Source organism: Ovis canadensis, chromosome 10 (genome assembly GCF_042477335.2).
Source record: "Ovis canadensis isolate MfBH-ARS-UI-01 breed Bighorn chromosome 10, ARS-UI_OviCan_v2, whole genome shotgun sequence".
In the NCBI taxonomy this organism is placed as follows: domain Eukaryota; kingdom Metazoa; phylum Chordata; class Mammalia; order Artiodactyla; family Bovidae; genus Ovis; species Ovis canadensis.
The window spans coordinates 66,980,388-66,993,911 of NC_091254.1; the positions used below are offsets into that span (position 1 = coordinate 66,980,388).

The 13,524-nt window shown below is 38.7% G+C and overlaps 1 protein-coding gene across 22 annotated transcripts in view; it reads right to left on the bottom strand.

Annotated features, from left to right (window-relative positions):
- Window positions 1-13,524, bottom strand: part of MYCBP2 (MYC binding protein 2) — a 273,135-nt gene that overhangs the window by 215,131 nt on the left and 44,480 nt on the right. For all 22 annotated transcript variants that reach the window (XR_011259486.1, XR_011259485.1, XM_069601843.1 and 19 more), the window contains exons 3-4: window positions 12,723-12,938; window positions 5,708-5,861 (exon numbers count right to left, since the gene is read on the bottom strand). Coding sequence is in view for 20 of the 22 variants with exons in the window: in XM_069601843.1 (XP_069457944.1) it covers window positions 5,708-5,861; window positions 12,723-12,938 (370 nt within the window). In the remaining 2 variants the exon portion in view is untranslated. The remainder of the gene's footprint in view (window positions 1-5,707; window positions 5,862-12,722; window positions 12,939-13,524) is intronic.

Here is a 13,524-nt window from a genome sequence, read left to right on the forward strand (position 1 = left end):
GCAAAAGAGACACAGATGTATAGAACAGTCTTTTGGACTCTGTGGGAGAGGGCGAGGGTGGGATGATTTGGGAGAATGGCACTGAAACATGTATATTATCATATGTGAAATGGATCACCAGTCCAGGTTCGATGCATGATACAGGATGCTCGGAACTGGTGCACTGGGATGACCCAGAGGAATGGAATGGGGAGAGAGGTGGGAGGGGGATTCAGGATGGGGAACACATGTATACCTGTGGTGGATTCATGTCAATGTATGGCAAAACCAATACAATACTGTAAAGTAATCAGCCTCCAAAAAATAAATAAATAAATAGACTAAAAAAAAACCTTACCACATGCTCTCCTACCTGCCTGGAAACTTAGTTAACTCTTTCTTACGTGCCCTTAAATCTCAAATGTCACATCTTCTGTGAAGTTTGTTATTAATTCTCAGAATTCTTGCTTACATGTGTCCAACAGTCTAAAGCTAAATTCCATAACAACAACAATGTTTTTACTGATCACCCCTATATTATATGCTCTTAGCACAGAACATTTAAGTGAATAATTGAGAACATGTAGTCTAACCTTAAATTGAACAGAAAGATCGATATAAGGGAAGGATTTTTTAAAAACTGAACAATTTGTAAATCAAATCCATCTGCAAAGGAAAGTCTGACATATAATAATCATCAAGCTATCCTAACAATATGAAAGATGCATATGTATTTTCATGAGCAACATGAAAAAAACCACTGTGGAAAAAGTGTAACTAATGTGATTATAATATTAACTCAAAAGGAAAAACAGAGAGAGATTTCTATACAAATTTTACTTTAAAGAACCAAATTACTACTCACACCTTGGAGCTAATTAAACAAAATAAAGAATATGAAGTCATGGTAAATGCCTGAACAGAAAAATAAGTCAAAGCAGTGAAGAGATCAGAAATAAGCATTGGAAGGATAGAAGAGAAACCAAAGACTGTAAGTACAGCAGCATTTAGAACTGTTAGTAGGAAAATGAAAACAAATTACAATCAGGGGACCTAAGTTTGGATAGAAAGAAGACAATTAAACTATAGCACATATTATAATTTTAAAAGCCAGCATTAAGAACAAGATCTATTTTGAAAAGAGTAAAGGAAAGGGAATATTTATGTATAACATGAAAATAAAAGAAAGTATATAACCAATGGCAGAGGGAAACAGAATGGCAGAATATCTAGGAGGAAAGGAATGATCAGCATGTTGTTCTAAGTTAAGATACAGGCTTTACCGGTTTCAGTGGATGTTGTAAATACTTCAATTACGGGCTAATTTACAATCAAGAGCCAAGGATAACTAGCAGTTCAGTTCAGTTGCTCAGTCATGTCTGACTCTTTGCAACCCCATGGACTGCAGCAGGCTAGGCCTCCCTGTCCATCACCAACTCCCAGAGCTTACTCAAACTCATGTCCATTGAGTCGGTGATGTCATCCAACCATCTCATCCTCTGTCGTCCCCTTCTCCTCCTGCCTTCAATCTTTCCCAGCATCAGGGTTTTTTCAAATGAGTCAGTTCTTCACATGACGTGACCAAAGTATTGGAGTTTCAGCTTCAGTTATCAGTCCTTCCAATGAATATTCAGGGCAGATTTCCTTTAGGATGGACTGGTTGGATCTCCTTGCAGTCCAAGGGACTCTCAAGAGTCTTCTCCAACACCACAGTTCAAAAGCATCAATTCTTCAGTGCTCAGCTTTCTTTACAGTCCAACTCTCACATCTATACACAACAACTGGAAAAACTATAGCTTTGACCAGATGGACCTTTGTTGGCAAAGTAATGTCTCTGCTTTTTAATATGCTGTCTAGATTGGTCGTAACTTTTCTTCCAAGGAGTAAGGGTCGTTTAATTTCACGGCTGCACTCACCATCTGCAGTGATTTTGGAACCCCAAAAGAATAAGGTCTCTCACTGTTTCCATTGTTTCTCCATTTATTTGTCATGAAGTGATGGGACCAGATGCCATGATCTTAGTTTTCTGAATGTTGAGTTTTAAGTCAACTTTTTCACTCTCCTCTTTCACTTTTATCAAGAGGCTCTTTAGTTCTTCTTCACTTTCTGCCATAAGGGTGGTGTCATCTGCATATCTGAGGTGATTGATATTTCTCCCAGCAATCTTCATTCCGGCTGTGCTTCATCCAACCCAGCATTTCTCATGACGTACTCTGCATATAAGTTAAATAAGCAGGGTAACAATACACAGCCTTGACACACTCCTTTCCTGATTTGGAACCAGTCTGTTGTTCCATGTCCAGTTCTAACTGTTGCTTCCTGATCTGCATACAGATTTCTCAAGAGGCAGGTCAGGTGGTCTGGTATACCATCTCTTTCAGAATTTTCCACAGTTTCTTGTGTTCCACATAGTCAAAGGCTTTGACATAGTCAATAAAATAGAAGTAGATGTTTTTCTGGAACTCTCTTGCTTTTTTGATGATCCAGTGGATGTTGGAAATTTGATCTCTGGTTCCTCTGCCTTTTCTAAATTCAGCTTGTGCATACCAGGAGCCAAAGATCCCACAGAGACTGAGACAGAACTGTGTCTGAGTGTCTCCTGTGGAGGTACGGGTCAGCAGTGGCCTGCCACAGGGGCAGGGGCTCTGGGTGCAGTAGACCTGGGTGTGGCATAAGCCCTCCTGGAGGAGGTAGCCATCAGCCCCACCACAGAGCTGCCAGGACTTACACAGAAGAAAAGACTCTCGGAGGGCACAAGCAGAACTTTGTGCATACCAGGACCCAGGAGAAAGGAGCAGTGACCCCACTGGAGACTGACCCAGACTTGCCCAGGAGTGTCCAGGAGTCTCTGGCAGAGGCATGGGTTGGTGGTGGCCTGATGCAGGGTTGGGGGCACGGAGATCAGTAGTGCCTGCATGGGACCTTTTGAAGGAGGTCCCATTGTCTTCATTACCTCCACCATAGTAAGCAACAGGAAAGGAATACAGTCCCACCCATCAACAGAAAATTGGATTTTCTGAGCATGGCCCCACCCATCAGAACAAGACCCAGTTTTCCCCTCAGTCAGTCTCTCCCATCAGGAAGCTTCCATAAGCCTCTTATCCTTCTCCATCAGAGAAGGTTTCAGACAGACTGAAAACCACAATCACAGAAAGGATAACTAGCAAGTAATTCTTAAATAAAAGTATTAATTTAATTAAATCTTCAAAAAAATGCCATGAAATCAAGTAGTGCATCACAATGGAAATACAATCACTGGTGCTACAGTGACAGTAAACATGATGCCTGCTTCTTAATATATGCAGCTTGTATTTGGTAGTAGCATGAATAGCATGGTGCTGTTGTTTTTAAAAATCCTCAGCTTCTTTTCATGGCCAGTACTCCCTACCACTAACTAAAACAAAACGGTAACAAAATAAACTGAACACAGAAACTAATTACAATATGTGACCAAAATAAATAACAATCTGACATCAAAATGAAAACCAAGAAATGAGGTTCTCACATGTGGGTCTAACATAATCCAAACAGCCAAGCAAAGAAAAAGACCCAACATCGAGTTCAGACCAGCAGTATGGTCCCCTGATCAGCAGCTGTGGCACTACCCAGAAACTTACTCAAAATGCAAATTCTCATGCCTCATTCCAAACCTACTGAATCGTAAACTCCACAGTTAGGGCCCACATATATGACTGACACAAGCTAATGCATGCTTTTCCAGTGGTCATGTATGGATGTGAGAGTTGGGCTGTGAAGAAGGCTGAGCACCGAAGAATTGATGCTTTTGAACTGTGGTGTTGGAGAAGACTCTTGAGAGTCCCTTGGACTGCAAGGAGATCCAACCAGTCCATTCTGAAGGAGATCAGCCCTGGGATTTCTTTGGAAGGAATGATGCTAAAGCTGAAACTCCAGTACTCTGGCCACCTCATGCAAAGAGTTGACTCATTGGAAAAGACTCTGATGCTGGGAGGGATTGGGGGCAGGAGGAGAAGGGGACGATAGAGGATGAGATAGCTGGATGGCATCACTGACTCGATGGACCCGAGTCTGAGTGAACTCCAGGAGTTGGAGATGGACAAGGAGGCCTGGCGTGCTGCGATTCATGGGGTCGCAAAGAGTTGGACACGACTGAGCGACTGAACTGAACTGAACTGAACGCATGAGATTTAGAAAACTCTAGGCTCTTTCCCAGATCAGGAAAGGAGTACATCAAGGCTGCATATTGTCATCCTGCTTATTTAACTTATATGCACAGTACATCACACGGAATGCCAGGCTGGATGAAGCACAAGCTGGAATCAAGATTGCCAGGAGAAATATCAATAACCTGAGATATGCAGATGAACCACCCTTATGGCAGAAAGCAAAGAACAACTAAAGAGCCTCTTGATAGAAGTGAAAGAGGAGAGTGAAAAAGTAGGCTTAAAACTCAACATTCAGAAAACTAAGATCATGGCATCTGGTCCCATCACTTCATGACAAATAAATGGAGAAACAATGGAAACAGTGACAGACTTTATTTTAGGGGGCTCCAAAATCACTACAGATGGTGACTGCAGCCATGAAATTAAAAGATGCTTACTCCTTGGAAGAAAAGTTATGACCAACCTAGATAGCATATTAAAAGGCAGAAACATTACTTTGGCAGCAAAGGTCCATCTAGTGAAGGCTATAGTTTTTCTAGTAGTCATGTATGGATGTGAGAGTTGGACTGTGAAGAAAGCTGAGTGCAGAAGAATTGATGCTTTTGAACTGTGGTGTTGCAGAAGACTCTTGAGAGTCCCTTGGACTGCAAGGAGATCCAACCAGTCTATCCTAAAGGAAATCAGTCCTGAATATTCATTGGAAGGACTGATACTGAAGCTGAAACTCCAATACTTTGACCACCTGATGCGAAGAACTGACTCATTTGAAAAGACCCTGATGCTGGGAAAGATTGAAGGTGGGAGCAGGGGACGACAGAGGATGAGATGGTTGGATGGTACCACCGACAAGATGGACATGAGTTTGAGTAGTCTCTGGGAGTTGGGGATGGACAAGGAAGCCTGGTGTGCTTAAGTCTATGTGGTCGCAAAGAGTTGGATGCAACTGAATGGAGCCGAACTGAGACTCTTTGAAGGCCCAGAGTTAGGAAAGCAATTAGCCTTCAGAATTAAGCTTCCATCTCTTCCTTTTCCTTAAAGAGTCCCCACCTTGCTTACAAGAGTATGTGTTGAGTCTAGGTCACTGGCAAGTGAAAGACAGGCATTCATAAAACTTAAATGTATTTTATACAAAGCCAATAGTTTTACCTAATGGAAGTTGCTACTAATTCAAAAGCTTTACCTTCAACATGATAAATACAAATCTATTTTTGTTTAGAAACTAACTGTGTTGAGTTGGTATTTGTTTCCTCTTTTCCTCCAAAATAACATGTAAAATTAGATGAAGTCAACGTCAGCTATTCCGGCCAAAGGTTTAGCAAGAATGATTTAAGTTCATGGTGACAATAAGGCTTGAGGATTATTTCTGGGTTCTAAGAATTTCTATTTCCCAGCATCATCATAATAAGGAAATGTCTGTGCATGAACCATAACTCCAGGGGAACATAGCAAAGTAACCTAAAATTTATACCCCTGCTGTTTCAGCACCATCAACAGAGACTGAATTACAGGCTGTATTTGGTATATGCTTCATAAGAGAAGCTCTTTACATTTAAAGGCTTCATTCAATGTGCCTAAGCTCTTACCTAGGACCTCGGGTGGCTCTGACTGAAGGCCTTCCGGTTGCTGACCCTGAAGCACGTTAAGCAGGGCTTGGAGACTCCTGAGGCACAGGGATGGATGAGAAAATCGTGTCTCCTTGATCAACTCAAAAACTTCACAAAGTCCAACCTCAATGATCTATTTAAGATAAAACAAATTATACATGTGAGCTAATAACACTTCTCAGGCAGTATAATCAGTACAGTTTATTTCCAACAGCAAATGATTAATGGTACAATATTTTAAAGGCAAGACAAAATCATCACATTAAAAAAAGAATAAAACCCATTGTGTTTAATTTCATGATTTAGAAAATCATCTGGTTACACAGAAGGTTAAAAAATAGTGGCTCTACTTAAAAGTAGTTTTAGTATAATGAAGCCATAATAAAACATCATGAAAATGGTTTAACAGTAAACCAGTTACGAGATTGCATTTACTCAGGAAAAAATTAACTGATAATATACAAAGTTCATTTGGCTGTACTCAAGTAAAAACTGGCATTCTATTTTATGTTAATTTTACTCATGGCCAGAAAAAAAAAAAGTAAATATAGCACAATATAGCACTACACTGTGAAAAGATTAAAAAGGAACCAAAGCTTCTTAGGATTCCCTATAACGGTAAATCAGCCAATTCTTATTTGTAGATAGTGTCCCTTATTCTTATAGGATTTACCACAAAAAGAATCAAAAACTACCTATCTAAAATATCATGGCTATTTTTACTTTTAATTATCTTATCATTCCTCATGAGGACCAAGAAAAATGTAACTCATCCTCCAATTAAAAGTAAATAAATTTTTTAAATATATAAATAAAAATTTAAAATATATTTGTAACTCAGTATCTAGCAAAAGATAGACAAATTTGCAACAAAAGACGGAGAGCAAATATGATTAACTTGTATAAAGAGATATCTTCAGAAAACTGAGAGAACAATAGACAATGAATTCAATTTCTCAATCAATGCCAACATTTTGAGAAGGAGATGTGTAAGATCTCACGAAGTATAAGAATAAGTATTTCTCTTATTTGGAGAAATAAGTAAGTAACAGAAAAAGTTAAAACTAGATTAATTAGTAGAAATGCATCAAAGAATTAATTCCACTGAATGAAATATAAACGATACTCTCTGATGAGATTTATACATTAATTCATATATGACATAAATAATTTTAAGTACTTCTTTCATGCAACTCATTACAGGAAATATGAGATATATTAGACCCTATTCTCTAAAAGTTTATAATCTAACAGGGTAAATGCATTTTATATATATTTTTTATCCAGCCCAACCTCTATTAGAGCATTTATTATGCTATAATATAATTGACTATTTTTATTTCCATTTTCCAAACTAAAACTTCAATCTCCTTGTGGACATGGAGTATATCTTAACTAACTTCTCCCAAGACTAGCCCAGTGCCTGCACATGATAAGCAGACAAGAAATATTTATCTCAGCTATTTACTCTCTCAGTTGTGCACTAAAAACCACTGCAACTCATAAATGTATTGTCTAGGCAAGGGTCAAGTCAGTTGCAGGCAAGTCAGCTGCAGTTATCTAACATCCTGGAATACTTAATCATAGTTAAGATTATGGAACTGCTTGTACAGAGTTTCAATTGATTAAATGGAAATGAAAACATTCCATTTCATATAGTTTACCTTCTGGAAATAGACTAGAAAATAAAAACAAACTGGCCAAGATTTCTGTTTACGTCCTTATAGGAAGCAAATCTGAAGTCAAAGGTCTCCTAAGTATACAAAAGTGAAAGTGAAAGTCACTCAGTCTGTCCAGCTCTTTGCAACCCCATGGACTATATACAGTTCATGGAATTCTGAAGGCAAGAATACTGGAGTAGGTAGCTGTTCCCTTCTCCAGGGGGTCTTCCCAACAAAGAGACTGAACCTAAGTCTCCCACATTGTAGGCAGATGCTTTACCTGCAGAGCCACAAGGGAAGCCCAAGAATACTGGAGAGGGCAGTGATCCCTTCTCCAGCAGATCCTCCCAACCCAGGAACTGAACCAGGGTCTCCTGAATTGCACACGGATTCTTTACCAGCTGAGCTACTAGGGAAGCCCAAGAACAAAGTAGGGCTCTATTCTCAGGCCAGTAGGAGACTATCCTATCAGTCTTTAAGATTGTTTACTACTGCCAATCAAGACTGCCTGGAGAAATATCAATAACCTCAGATATGCAGACGACACCACCCTTATGGCAGAAAGTGAAGAACTAAAAAGCCTCTTGATGAAAATGAAAGAGTAGAGTGAAAAAGTTGACTTAAAACTCAACATTCAGAAAACTAAGATCATGGTATCTGGTCCTATCACTTCATGGCAGATAAGATGGGCAAAACAATGGAAACAGTGGCTGACTTTATTTTTCTGGGCTCCCAAATCACTGCAGATGGTGATTGCAGCCATGAAATTAAAAGACACTTGCTCCTTGGAAGGAAAGTTATGATCAACCTAGACAGCATATTAAAAAGCAGAGACATTACTTTGCCAACAAAGGTCCGTCTAAGCAAGGCTATGGTTTTTCCAGTGGTCATGTATGGATGTGAGAGTTGAACTATAAAGAAAGCTGAGGGCCGAAGAATTGATGCTTTTGAACTGTGGTGTTGGAGAAGACTCTTGAGAGTCCCTTGGACTGCAAGGAGATCCAACCAGTCCATCCTAAAGGAGATCAGTCCTGGGTGTTCATTGGAAGGACTGATGTTGAAGTTGAAACTCCAAACTTTGGCTACCTGATGCGAAGAGCTGACTCATTGGGAAAGACCCTGATGCTGGGAAAGATTGAGGGCAGGAGGAGAAGGGGATGACAGAGGATGAGGATGAGATGGCTGGATGGCATCACCAACTCGATGGACATTGGTTTGGGTGGACTCCGGGAGTTGGTATTGGACAGGGAGGCCTGGCATGCTGCAGTCCATAGGGTTGTAGAGAGTCAGACACGACTGAGTGAGTGAACTGAACTACCCATCACAAATTTTCATATGTCAAAGAATTCTTCACAGATGACATTCTTGGCTAGAGTTTCTTTGTATAAGTAGATTCCTGTAGTAATAGAGAAAGTACTAAACCTTGCCAAAAATAGTAAGGCTCCTTACTGAACAGCTTCCCAAGCTGTCTCTCTGATAAGGTAAAGGTGTAATAACAAATGCATGACAAGTAACTCAGGGGGCTGCTTAGGAACAACGCACTAGATGGGTTTAGCGAAAAATACTCCTCAAACGTTAGTCAAAATGATCAGGACAAGGAATTATCCATCTGTCCAGATGAACCACTGTAAATTCTCACTTATCACCTATATCTTAGCTCAGTGTATAATTTTCTTTTTTTAACAAGGAAAAAAACTAATTCATTTCCAGAAATGTGATATACATTCAATATACAACAAAATAAAAAATCAAACTCAAGTTTCCCAATCATATTTAACTTTGAATCATTGAACAGAGGAACAAAATATGTTGCAAATTAAGACTTTTTGCTGAGGTTTGGCTGAGAGTATTTTACTACACAGAAGAACTCTGAAACTGCACTTTATACTCTGAAGTCTGTCTTACAGTCACTAAGAATATACTCTATGTCCTCCTCCCTCGGTAATAGGAGGAAGAATATAAAGAGAAAAAAATATAGTACTGCAAATACAATATGATTTCATTTGTGCAGAAACAAATATATTTTAATGTGTATATGTAAAAATGTTTATAATGTGTATATTTTGGTTATAAGGATTTTAGAAATAACTTCCAGCTTTTAAAATTTTCTTTTATAAAATGTTCCCCATTTTTCAAATGTTCCTCTTTTATAAAAATGTTCCCCATGTTTTCAAATTATCTACACTGAATACACACTGCCTTTATAAATAGAAAAATAGCTTATTAATAAGCTTGACTGCTCTATAGAATAATTCATTGTAATAAGATAACACACTAAGCTTTCAATACTTTCCATGACAAACCATAACTAACCACCAAACACATGGTCTTCCAACTTCTCTTCAGAAAATAGTCTTTTGTAAATTTACTGAATGTTATCATTACTGTTGCTTTCAAACAATTAAATCCTGAAAGCTCTCTATTTTACTTGAAGGAATACAAAACCCAAATAATTAACTAGTATAGCCAGTCCAATGTCACTGTTGTGAAAAGTGAGGCAAAAAACATATTTGGCCCAAGAAAAGTCTTTTGATGTTTTATTTTGCTCTCCTCAAATCATGTATTTCCAAAGGTGGCATTATCATTTGCACTACCAATAACATGAAGGTTTAGATATATCACACTTAGATTTAATAATAATAAACTCTTTGCCATTAGAAATTCAATCTTCTATTAAAAAGTCCTAGAGTCAATTCTAAAACTTACAGAAAACAAGTGAAATAGCTCAAAAGGAAATCAAAATCAATTTAACTAACTTTTAAAAGTCAAGGAGGGAAAACAGAATTGTATCAAAATGATACCTCGGCAACAAATAAAAAACTGGCTCCATTACGTAAGAGAAAAAAGGAGCAAGAGAGAAGTAAAACTCCAGCAAGAAAAAGGAAAATGACAACCACACATTTGGGAGGAGCAAGAGAGGAACAGCAAAGGAAAGGAAAGAAGTGACAGGAAAGAGCATCTGGAGAAGAGGCACAGAAATGGCCAAAAGGAAGAGAAAAGTCAACATTTCATACCTGCCCTCACGCTCCCATCATCTCAAACCGTAAAGGCCTCATCTCTTCTGTGTCCTGCAAACTGCTGCCAAAGACCTGAAAAGTTGCACTCCCAGTCCTGCCCCAGCCCACAGCACTCTGACTAACTCTGCAACAAAAGCATTCCACTGCTCCTTCCTCTCTGATCTGACTGTCTCATTTCCATGCATATATAGTACTTCTTAATAACTGAAGAGCTCCCTGAAAACTAACTGAAATTTACTTGGACCTACACATTTTCCTATTTGCACCTTATAACAATAGCTAGCATTTATTAAGCATGCATGCATTTACTACTCTTTGAATCCTTAATACTACCCTATGAGGAAGACATTATCCCCATTTCACAGATGACAAAACTGAGCCACAGAGAGGTTAAATAACTTGCCTAGCATCATGCAGCTAGCATTTGTAATGGCAAGTGTTTGAACTCAAGCAGTTTGACTCTACTGCCCATGTTCATCATTATACCTTGTTTCCTGACAGGCCAGAACTTGATGGAAAACTCAGTATTAATCACTTGAGTTACCCGCTTTTCTTCTTTTCACTGGAAGCTCTCTTTTAGATTCTGCATCTTTTGACTCTATTAATCATGCTAAAAAAAAAACCACTGTCTTAAAAATGCCTGATATTTTATTTCCTTAATAGTGATTCTTCCTAAAGTTTTAAAGTAGCCTATGAATCAGTAGTTCTTGATTGTGCAGTATCCTTTAAATTAAATACAGTTTATTATCTGATGTTTACATACCAGTGTGAAAGGCTTCTCTGGGTCTTCATTCCCCTTCCCAGTGCTGAACCTAAGCTGAGCGACTGTTACAGTACAGTGAGACCCACCCACGCACAGAATGAATTCTTATACCGGAAGCACAAGCCCATATCCTGAGTTGACAATGTAGCTTTGCTCAGCCTCCCCTAATTAAGCATAAGAAATCAGTATTACAGACCATGCTGTTTACTTGGAGAAACTTGCACAGAAAAGACGAGTCTGTTTTAAGCTGAAGAAAGAAGCCAGTAGAGATGGTACAGCTATGGACACTGGAGAGAAAAGGAATAACGGGAAATGGGTCCCAAGAGCAGATAAGGACACTTGAAGGTGACTGATTAAGACGTTAAGGGACCCCACAAAATCTCTACTACCCTATGAAACAGGAAGCAAGTCAACTGTTGACAATAAGGGGAGAAGAACCTGGCAGTAATGATTAAGGACGGGGATGAACTTACAAAGAGCCACCATGAAAAGTGAAAACAGATCAGCAACATGGCCTCTATCTGGCTGCTATGTCTGAGTAATATAAAAAAAAAGTATCTACATGGTATCTTATGTTGGCATATGAAAAAGTTTTTAAGGCACAGTCTTAAGGTACCCATTTAGTAAAAAGAAAATATATATGAATCATTTATGATAAGGGAAATCATTTTTAAATGTCTATATTCAGAAAAGAGCAATATGTATAAATAATTTATGATAAAGGTACCATTTTAAAATACGTCTATATTTTCATCCATTCGTTAGAAATATTCACTACACATACGATACAGAAAAAAAAAAAATATATATATATACATAAAATAACATTACAATCTTAAAACAAACTCAATGCTTAAATACAACAGAATACCTTAAGAACAGTTTGTTCCACTACAATACATGTTGCTATGATACCAACTGGATTATATGCCTCTGGTAAACATGGGAGTGATATCAGAACAATGCAGTTTGATTTATATGTATTTTTCCCCTAGTCAAAGGGAGCCAGGATAGCAAGAGTACACTTAAAACCTTAGGCAGAAAAGGCAGAAGCTCTCAGCTCAGCTCTTCTAGCTCTGTGTCAAGAAAAATAAAAATGTATACCTGTACCCAGAGGGAGGGCTGGGCCCCTAGCCTTCCGTGGCTCTTGGCTTTGGCAATCTACACCTCCTCCTGTGCCCACCTTAACAGCAGCCCACTGGCTCACACCTCTACCTCCAACCTCAATGGCTTAGTGCCTGCAAGCCACCATTGCCCCTCTCTTGCTTCTGTACATTTTTAATAGCCCCTGAACGAACTCCAAGCCACGAAGCTCCCTGCCTGGGCTTTCCAAGTACTCCCCACTGAGGTACCAATTATTGACTTTGTTAGCTCTCCAATTAAAAAGTTGCCTAAGGTTTTCCTGATCTAGTCTAAACCTATTTTTACCCATACGTCCTGTTATTTTCAGTGTGCAATTTTATTAAAAGCAAGGTGTTTTAGCAATGCAGATATATGTATTCTAGCCCAAACTCCTGTAGGTCATTCATCTAAGTGGAACCTAAGTGCCTTACCTTTGGAAGCTTGATAGGGGGCTCTTTGGATTCCTCCTCTTCATCACTATCTGATTCTCCGCTCTGCACAGAGTTCTTAGAAGCCGCTGCCAACGATGTTTCCTTTTTCTGCCATTCCAGAACGCAATGGCGTACATTGCAATAAATATTGAATGCAGAAGGATTGCTATGTAGTTTGATATCTGGTATGATTACCGTGTTCTCCAAGTTCTCCGACTGAAACACAGGACACAATATTTCAATTTCATACTCCTTTCCATCATCACCACTACTCATTTTTTAAATCAAAAATTAAACATTAGGCTAGATGATGTGCAAAAGTCACACAGGTGACAAAGATAATCTAAATCTATTGACTCAATTTATAGCACTTGTTACTATACTTCACTACTTTCTAAGTAACAAAGCAATAACCGATCTGGCAAGGGCTAGAAAGGAGCCAGTAAAGAACTTATCAGGATTACCCTTTTACCCCACAAGAGGAAAAGAGCCCACAATGCTTAACTACCCAAGTTTCAAAGAATACTCCACTTGTTGCTCTTCTAGGGGGCACCATATATACTGCAGAGTCTCAATGACCCACTACATATGTTGAATTATATTTTGATTTCTTTCAAAAGTAGATATAGGGCCTTAAACAGATATTAGAACTTAAAAAAAAAACACACGCCTTAGTTTTAGTTGATACTAATTTCATTCTCATTCACATAATGGTGATGCTGAGAAAACTACGGATTCTGGGCACATGCTTCCTGAAAGCTCTCTCTCTCTTAGCTACAAGGTTGGTGCAAAAGTAATTTTG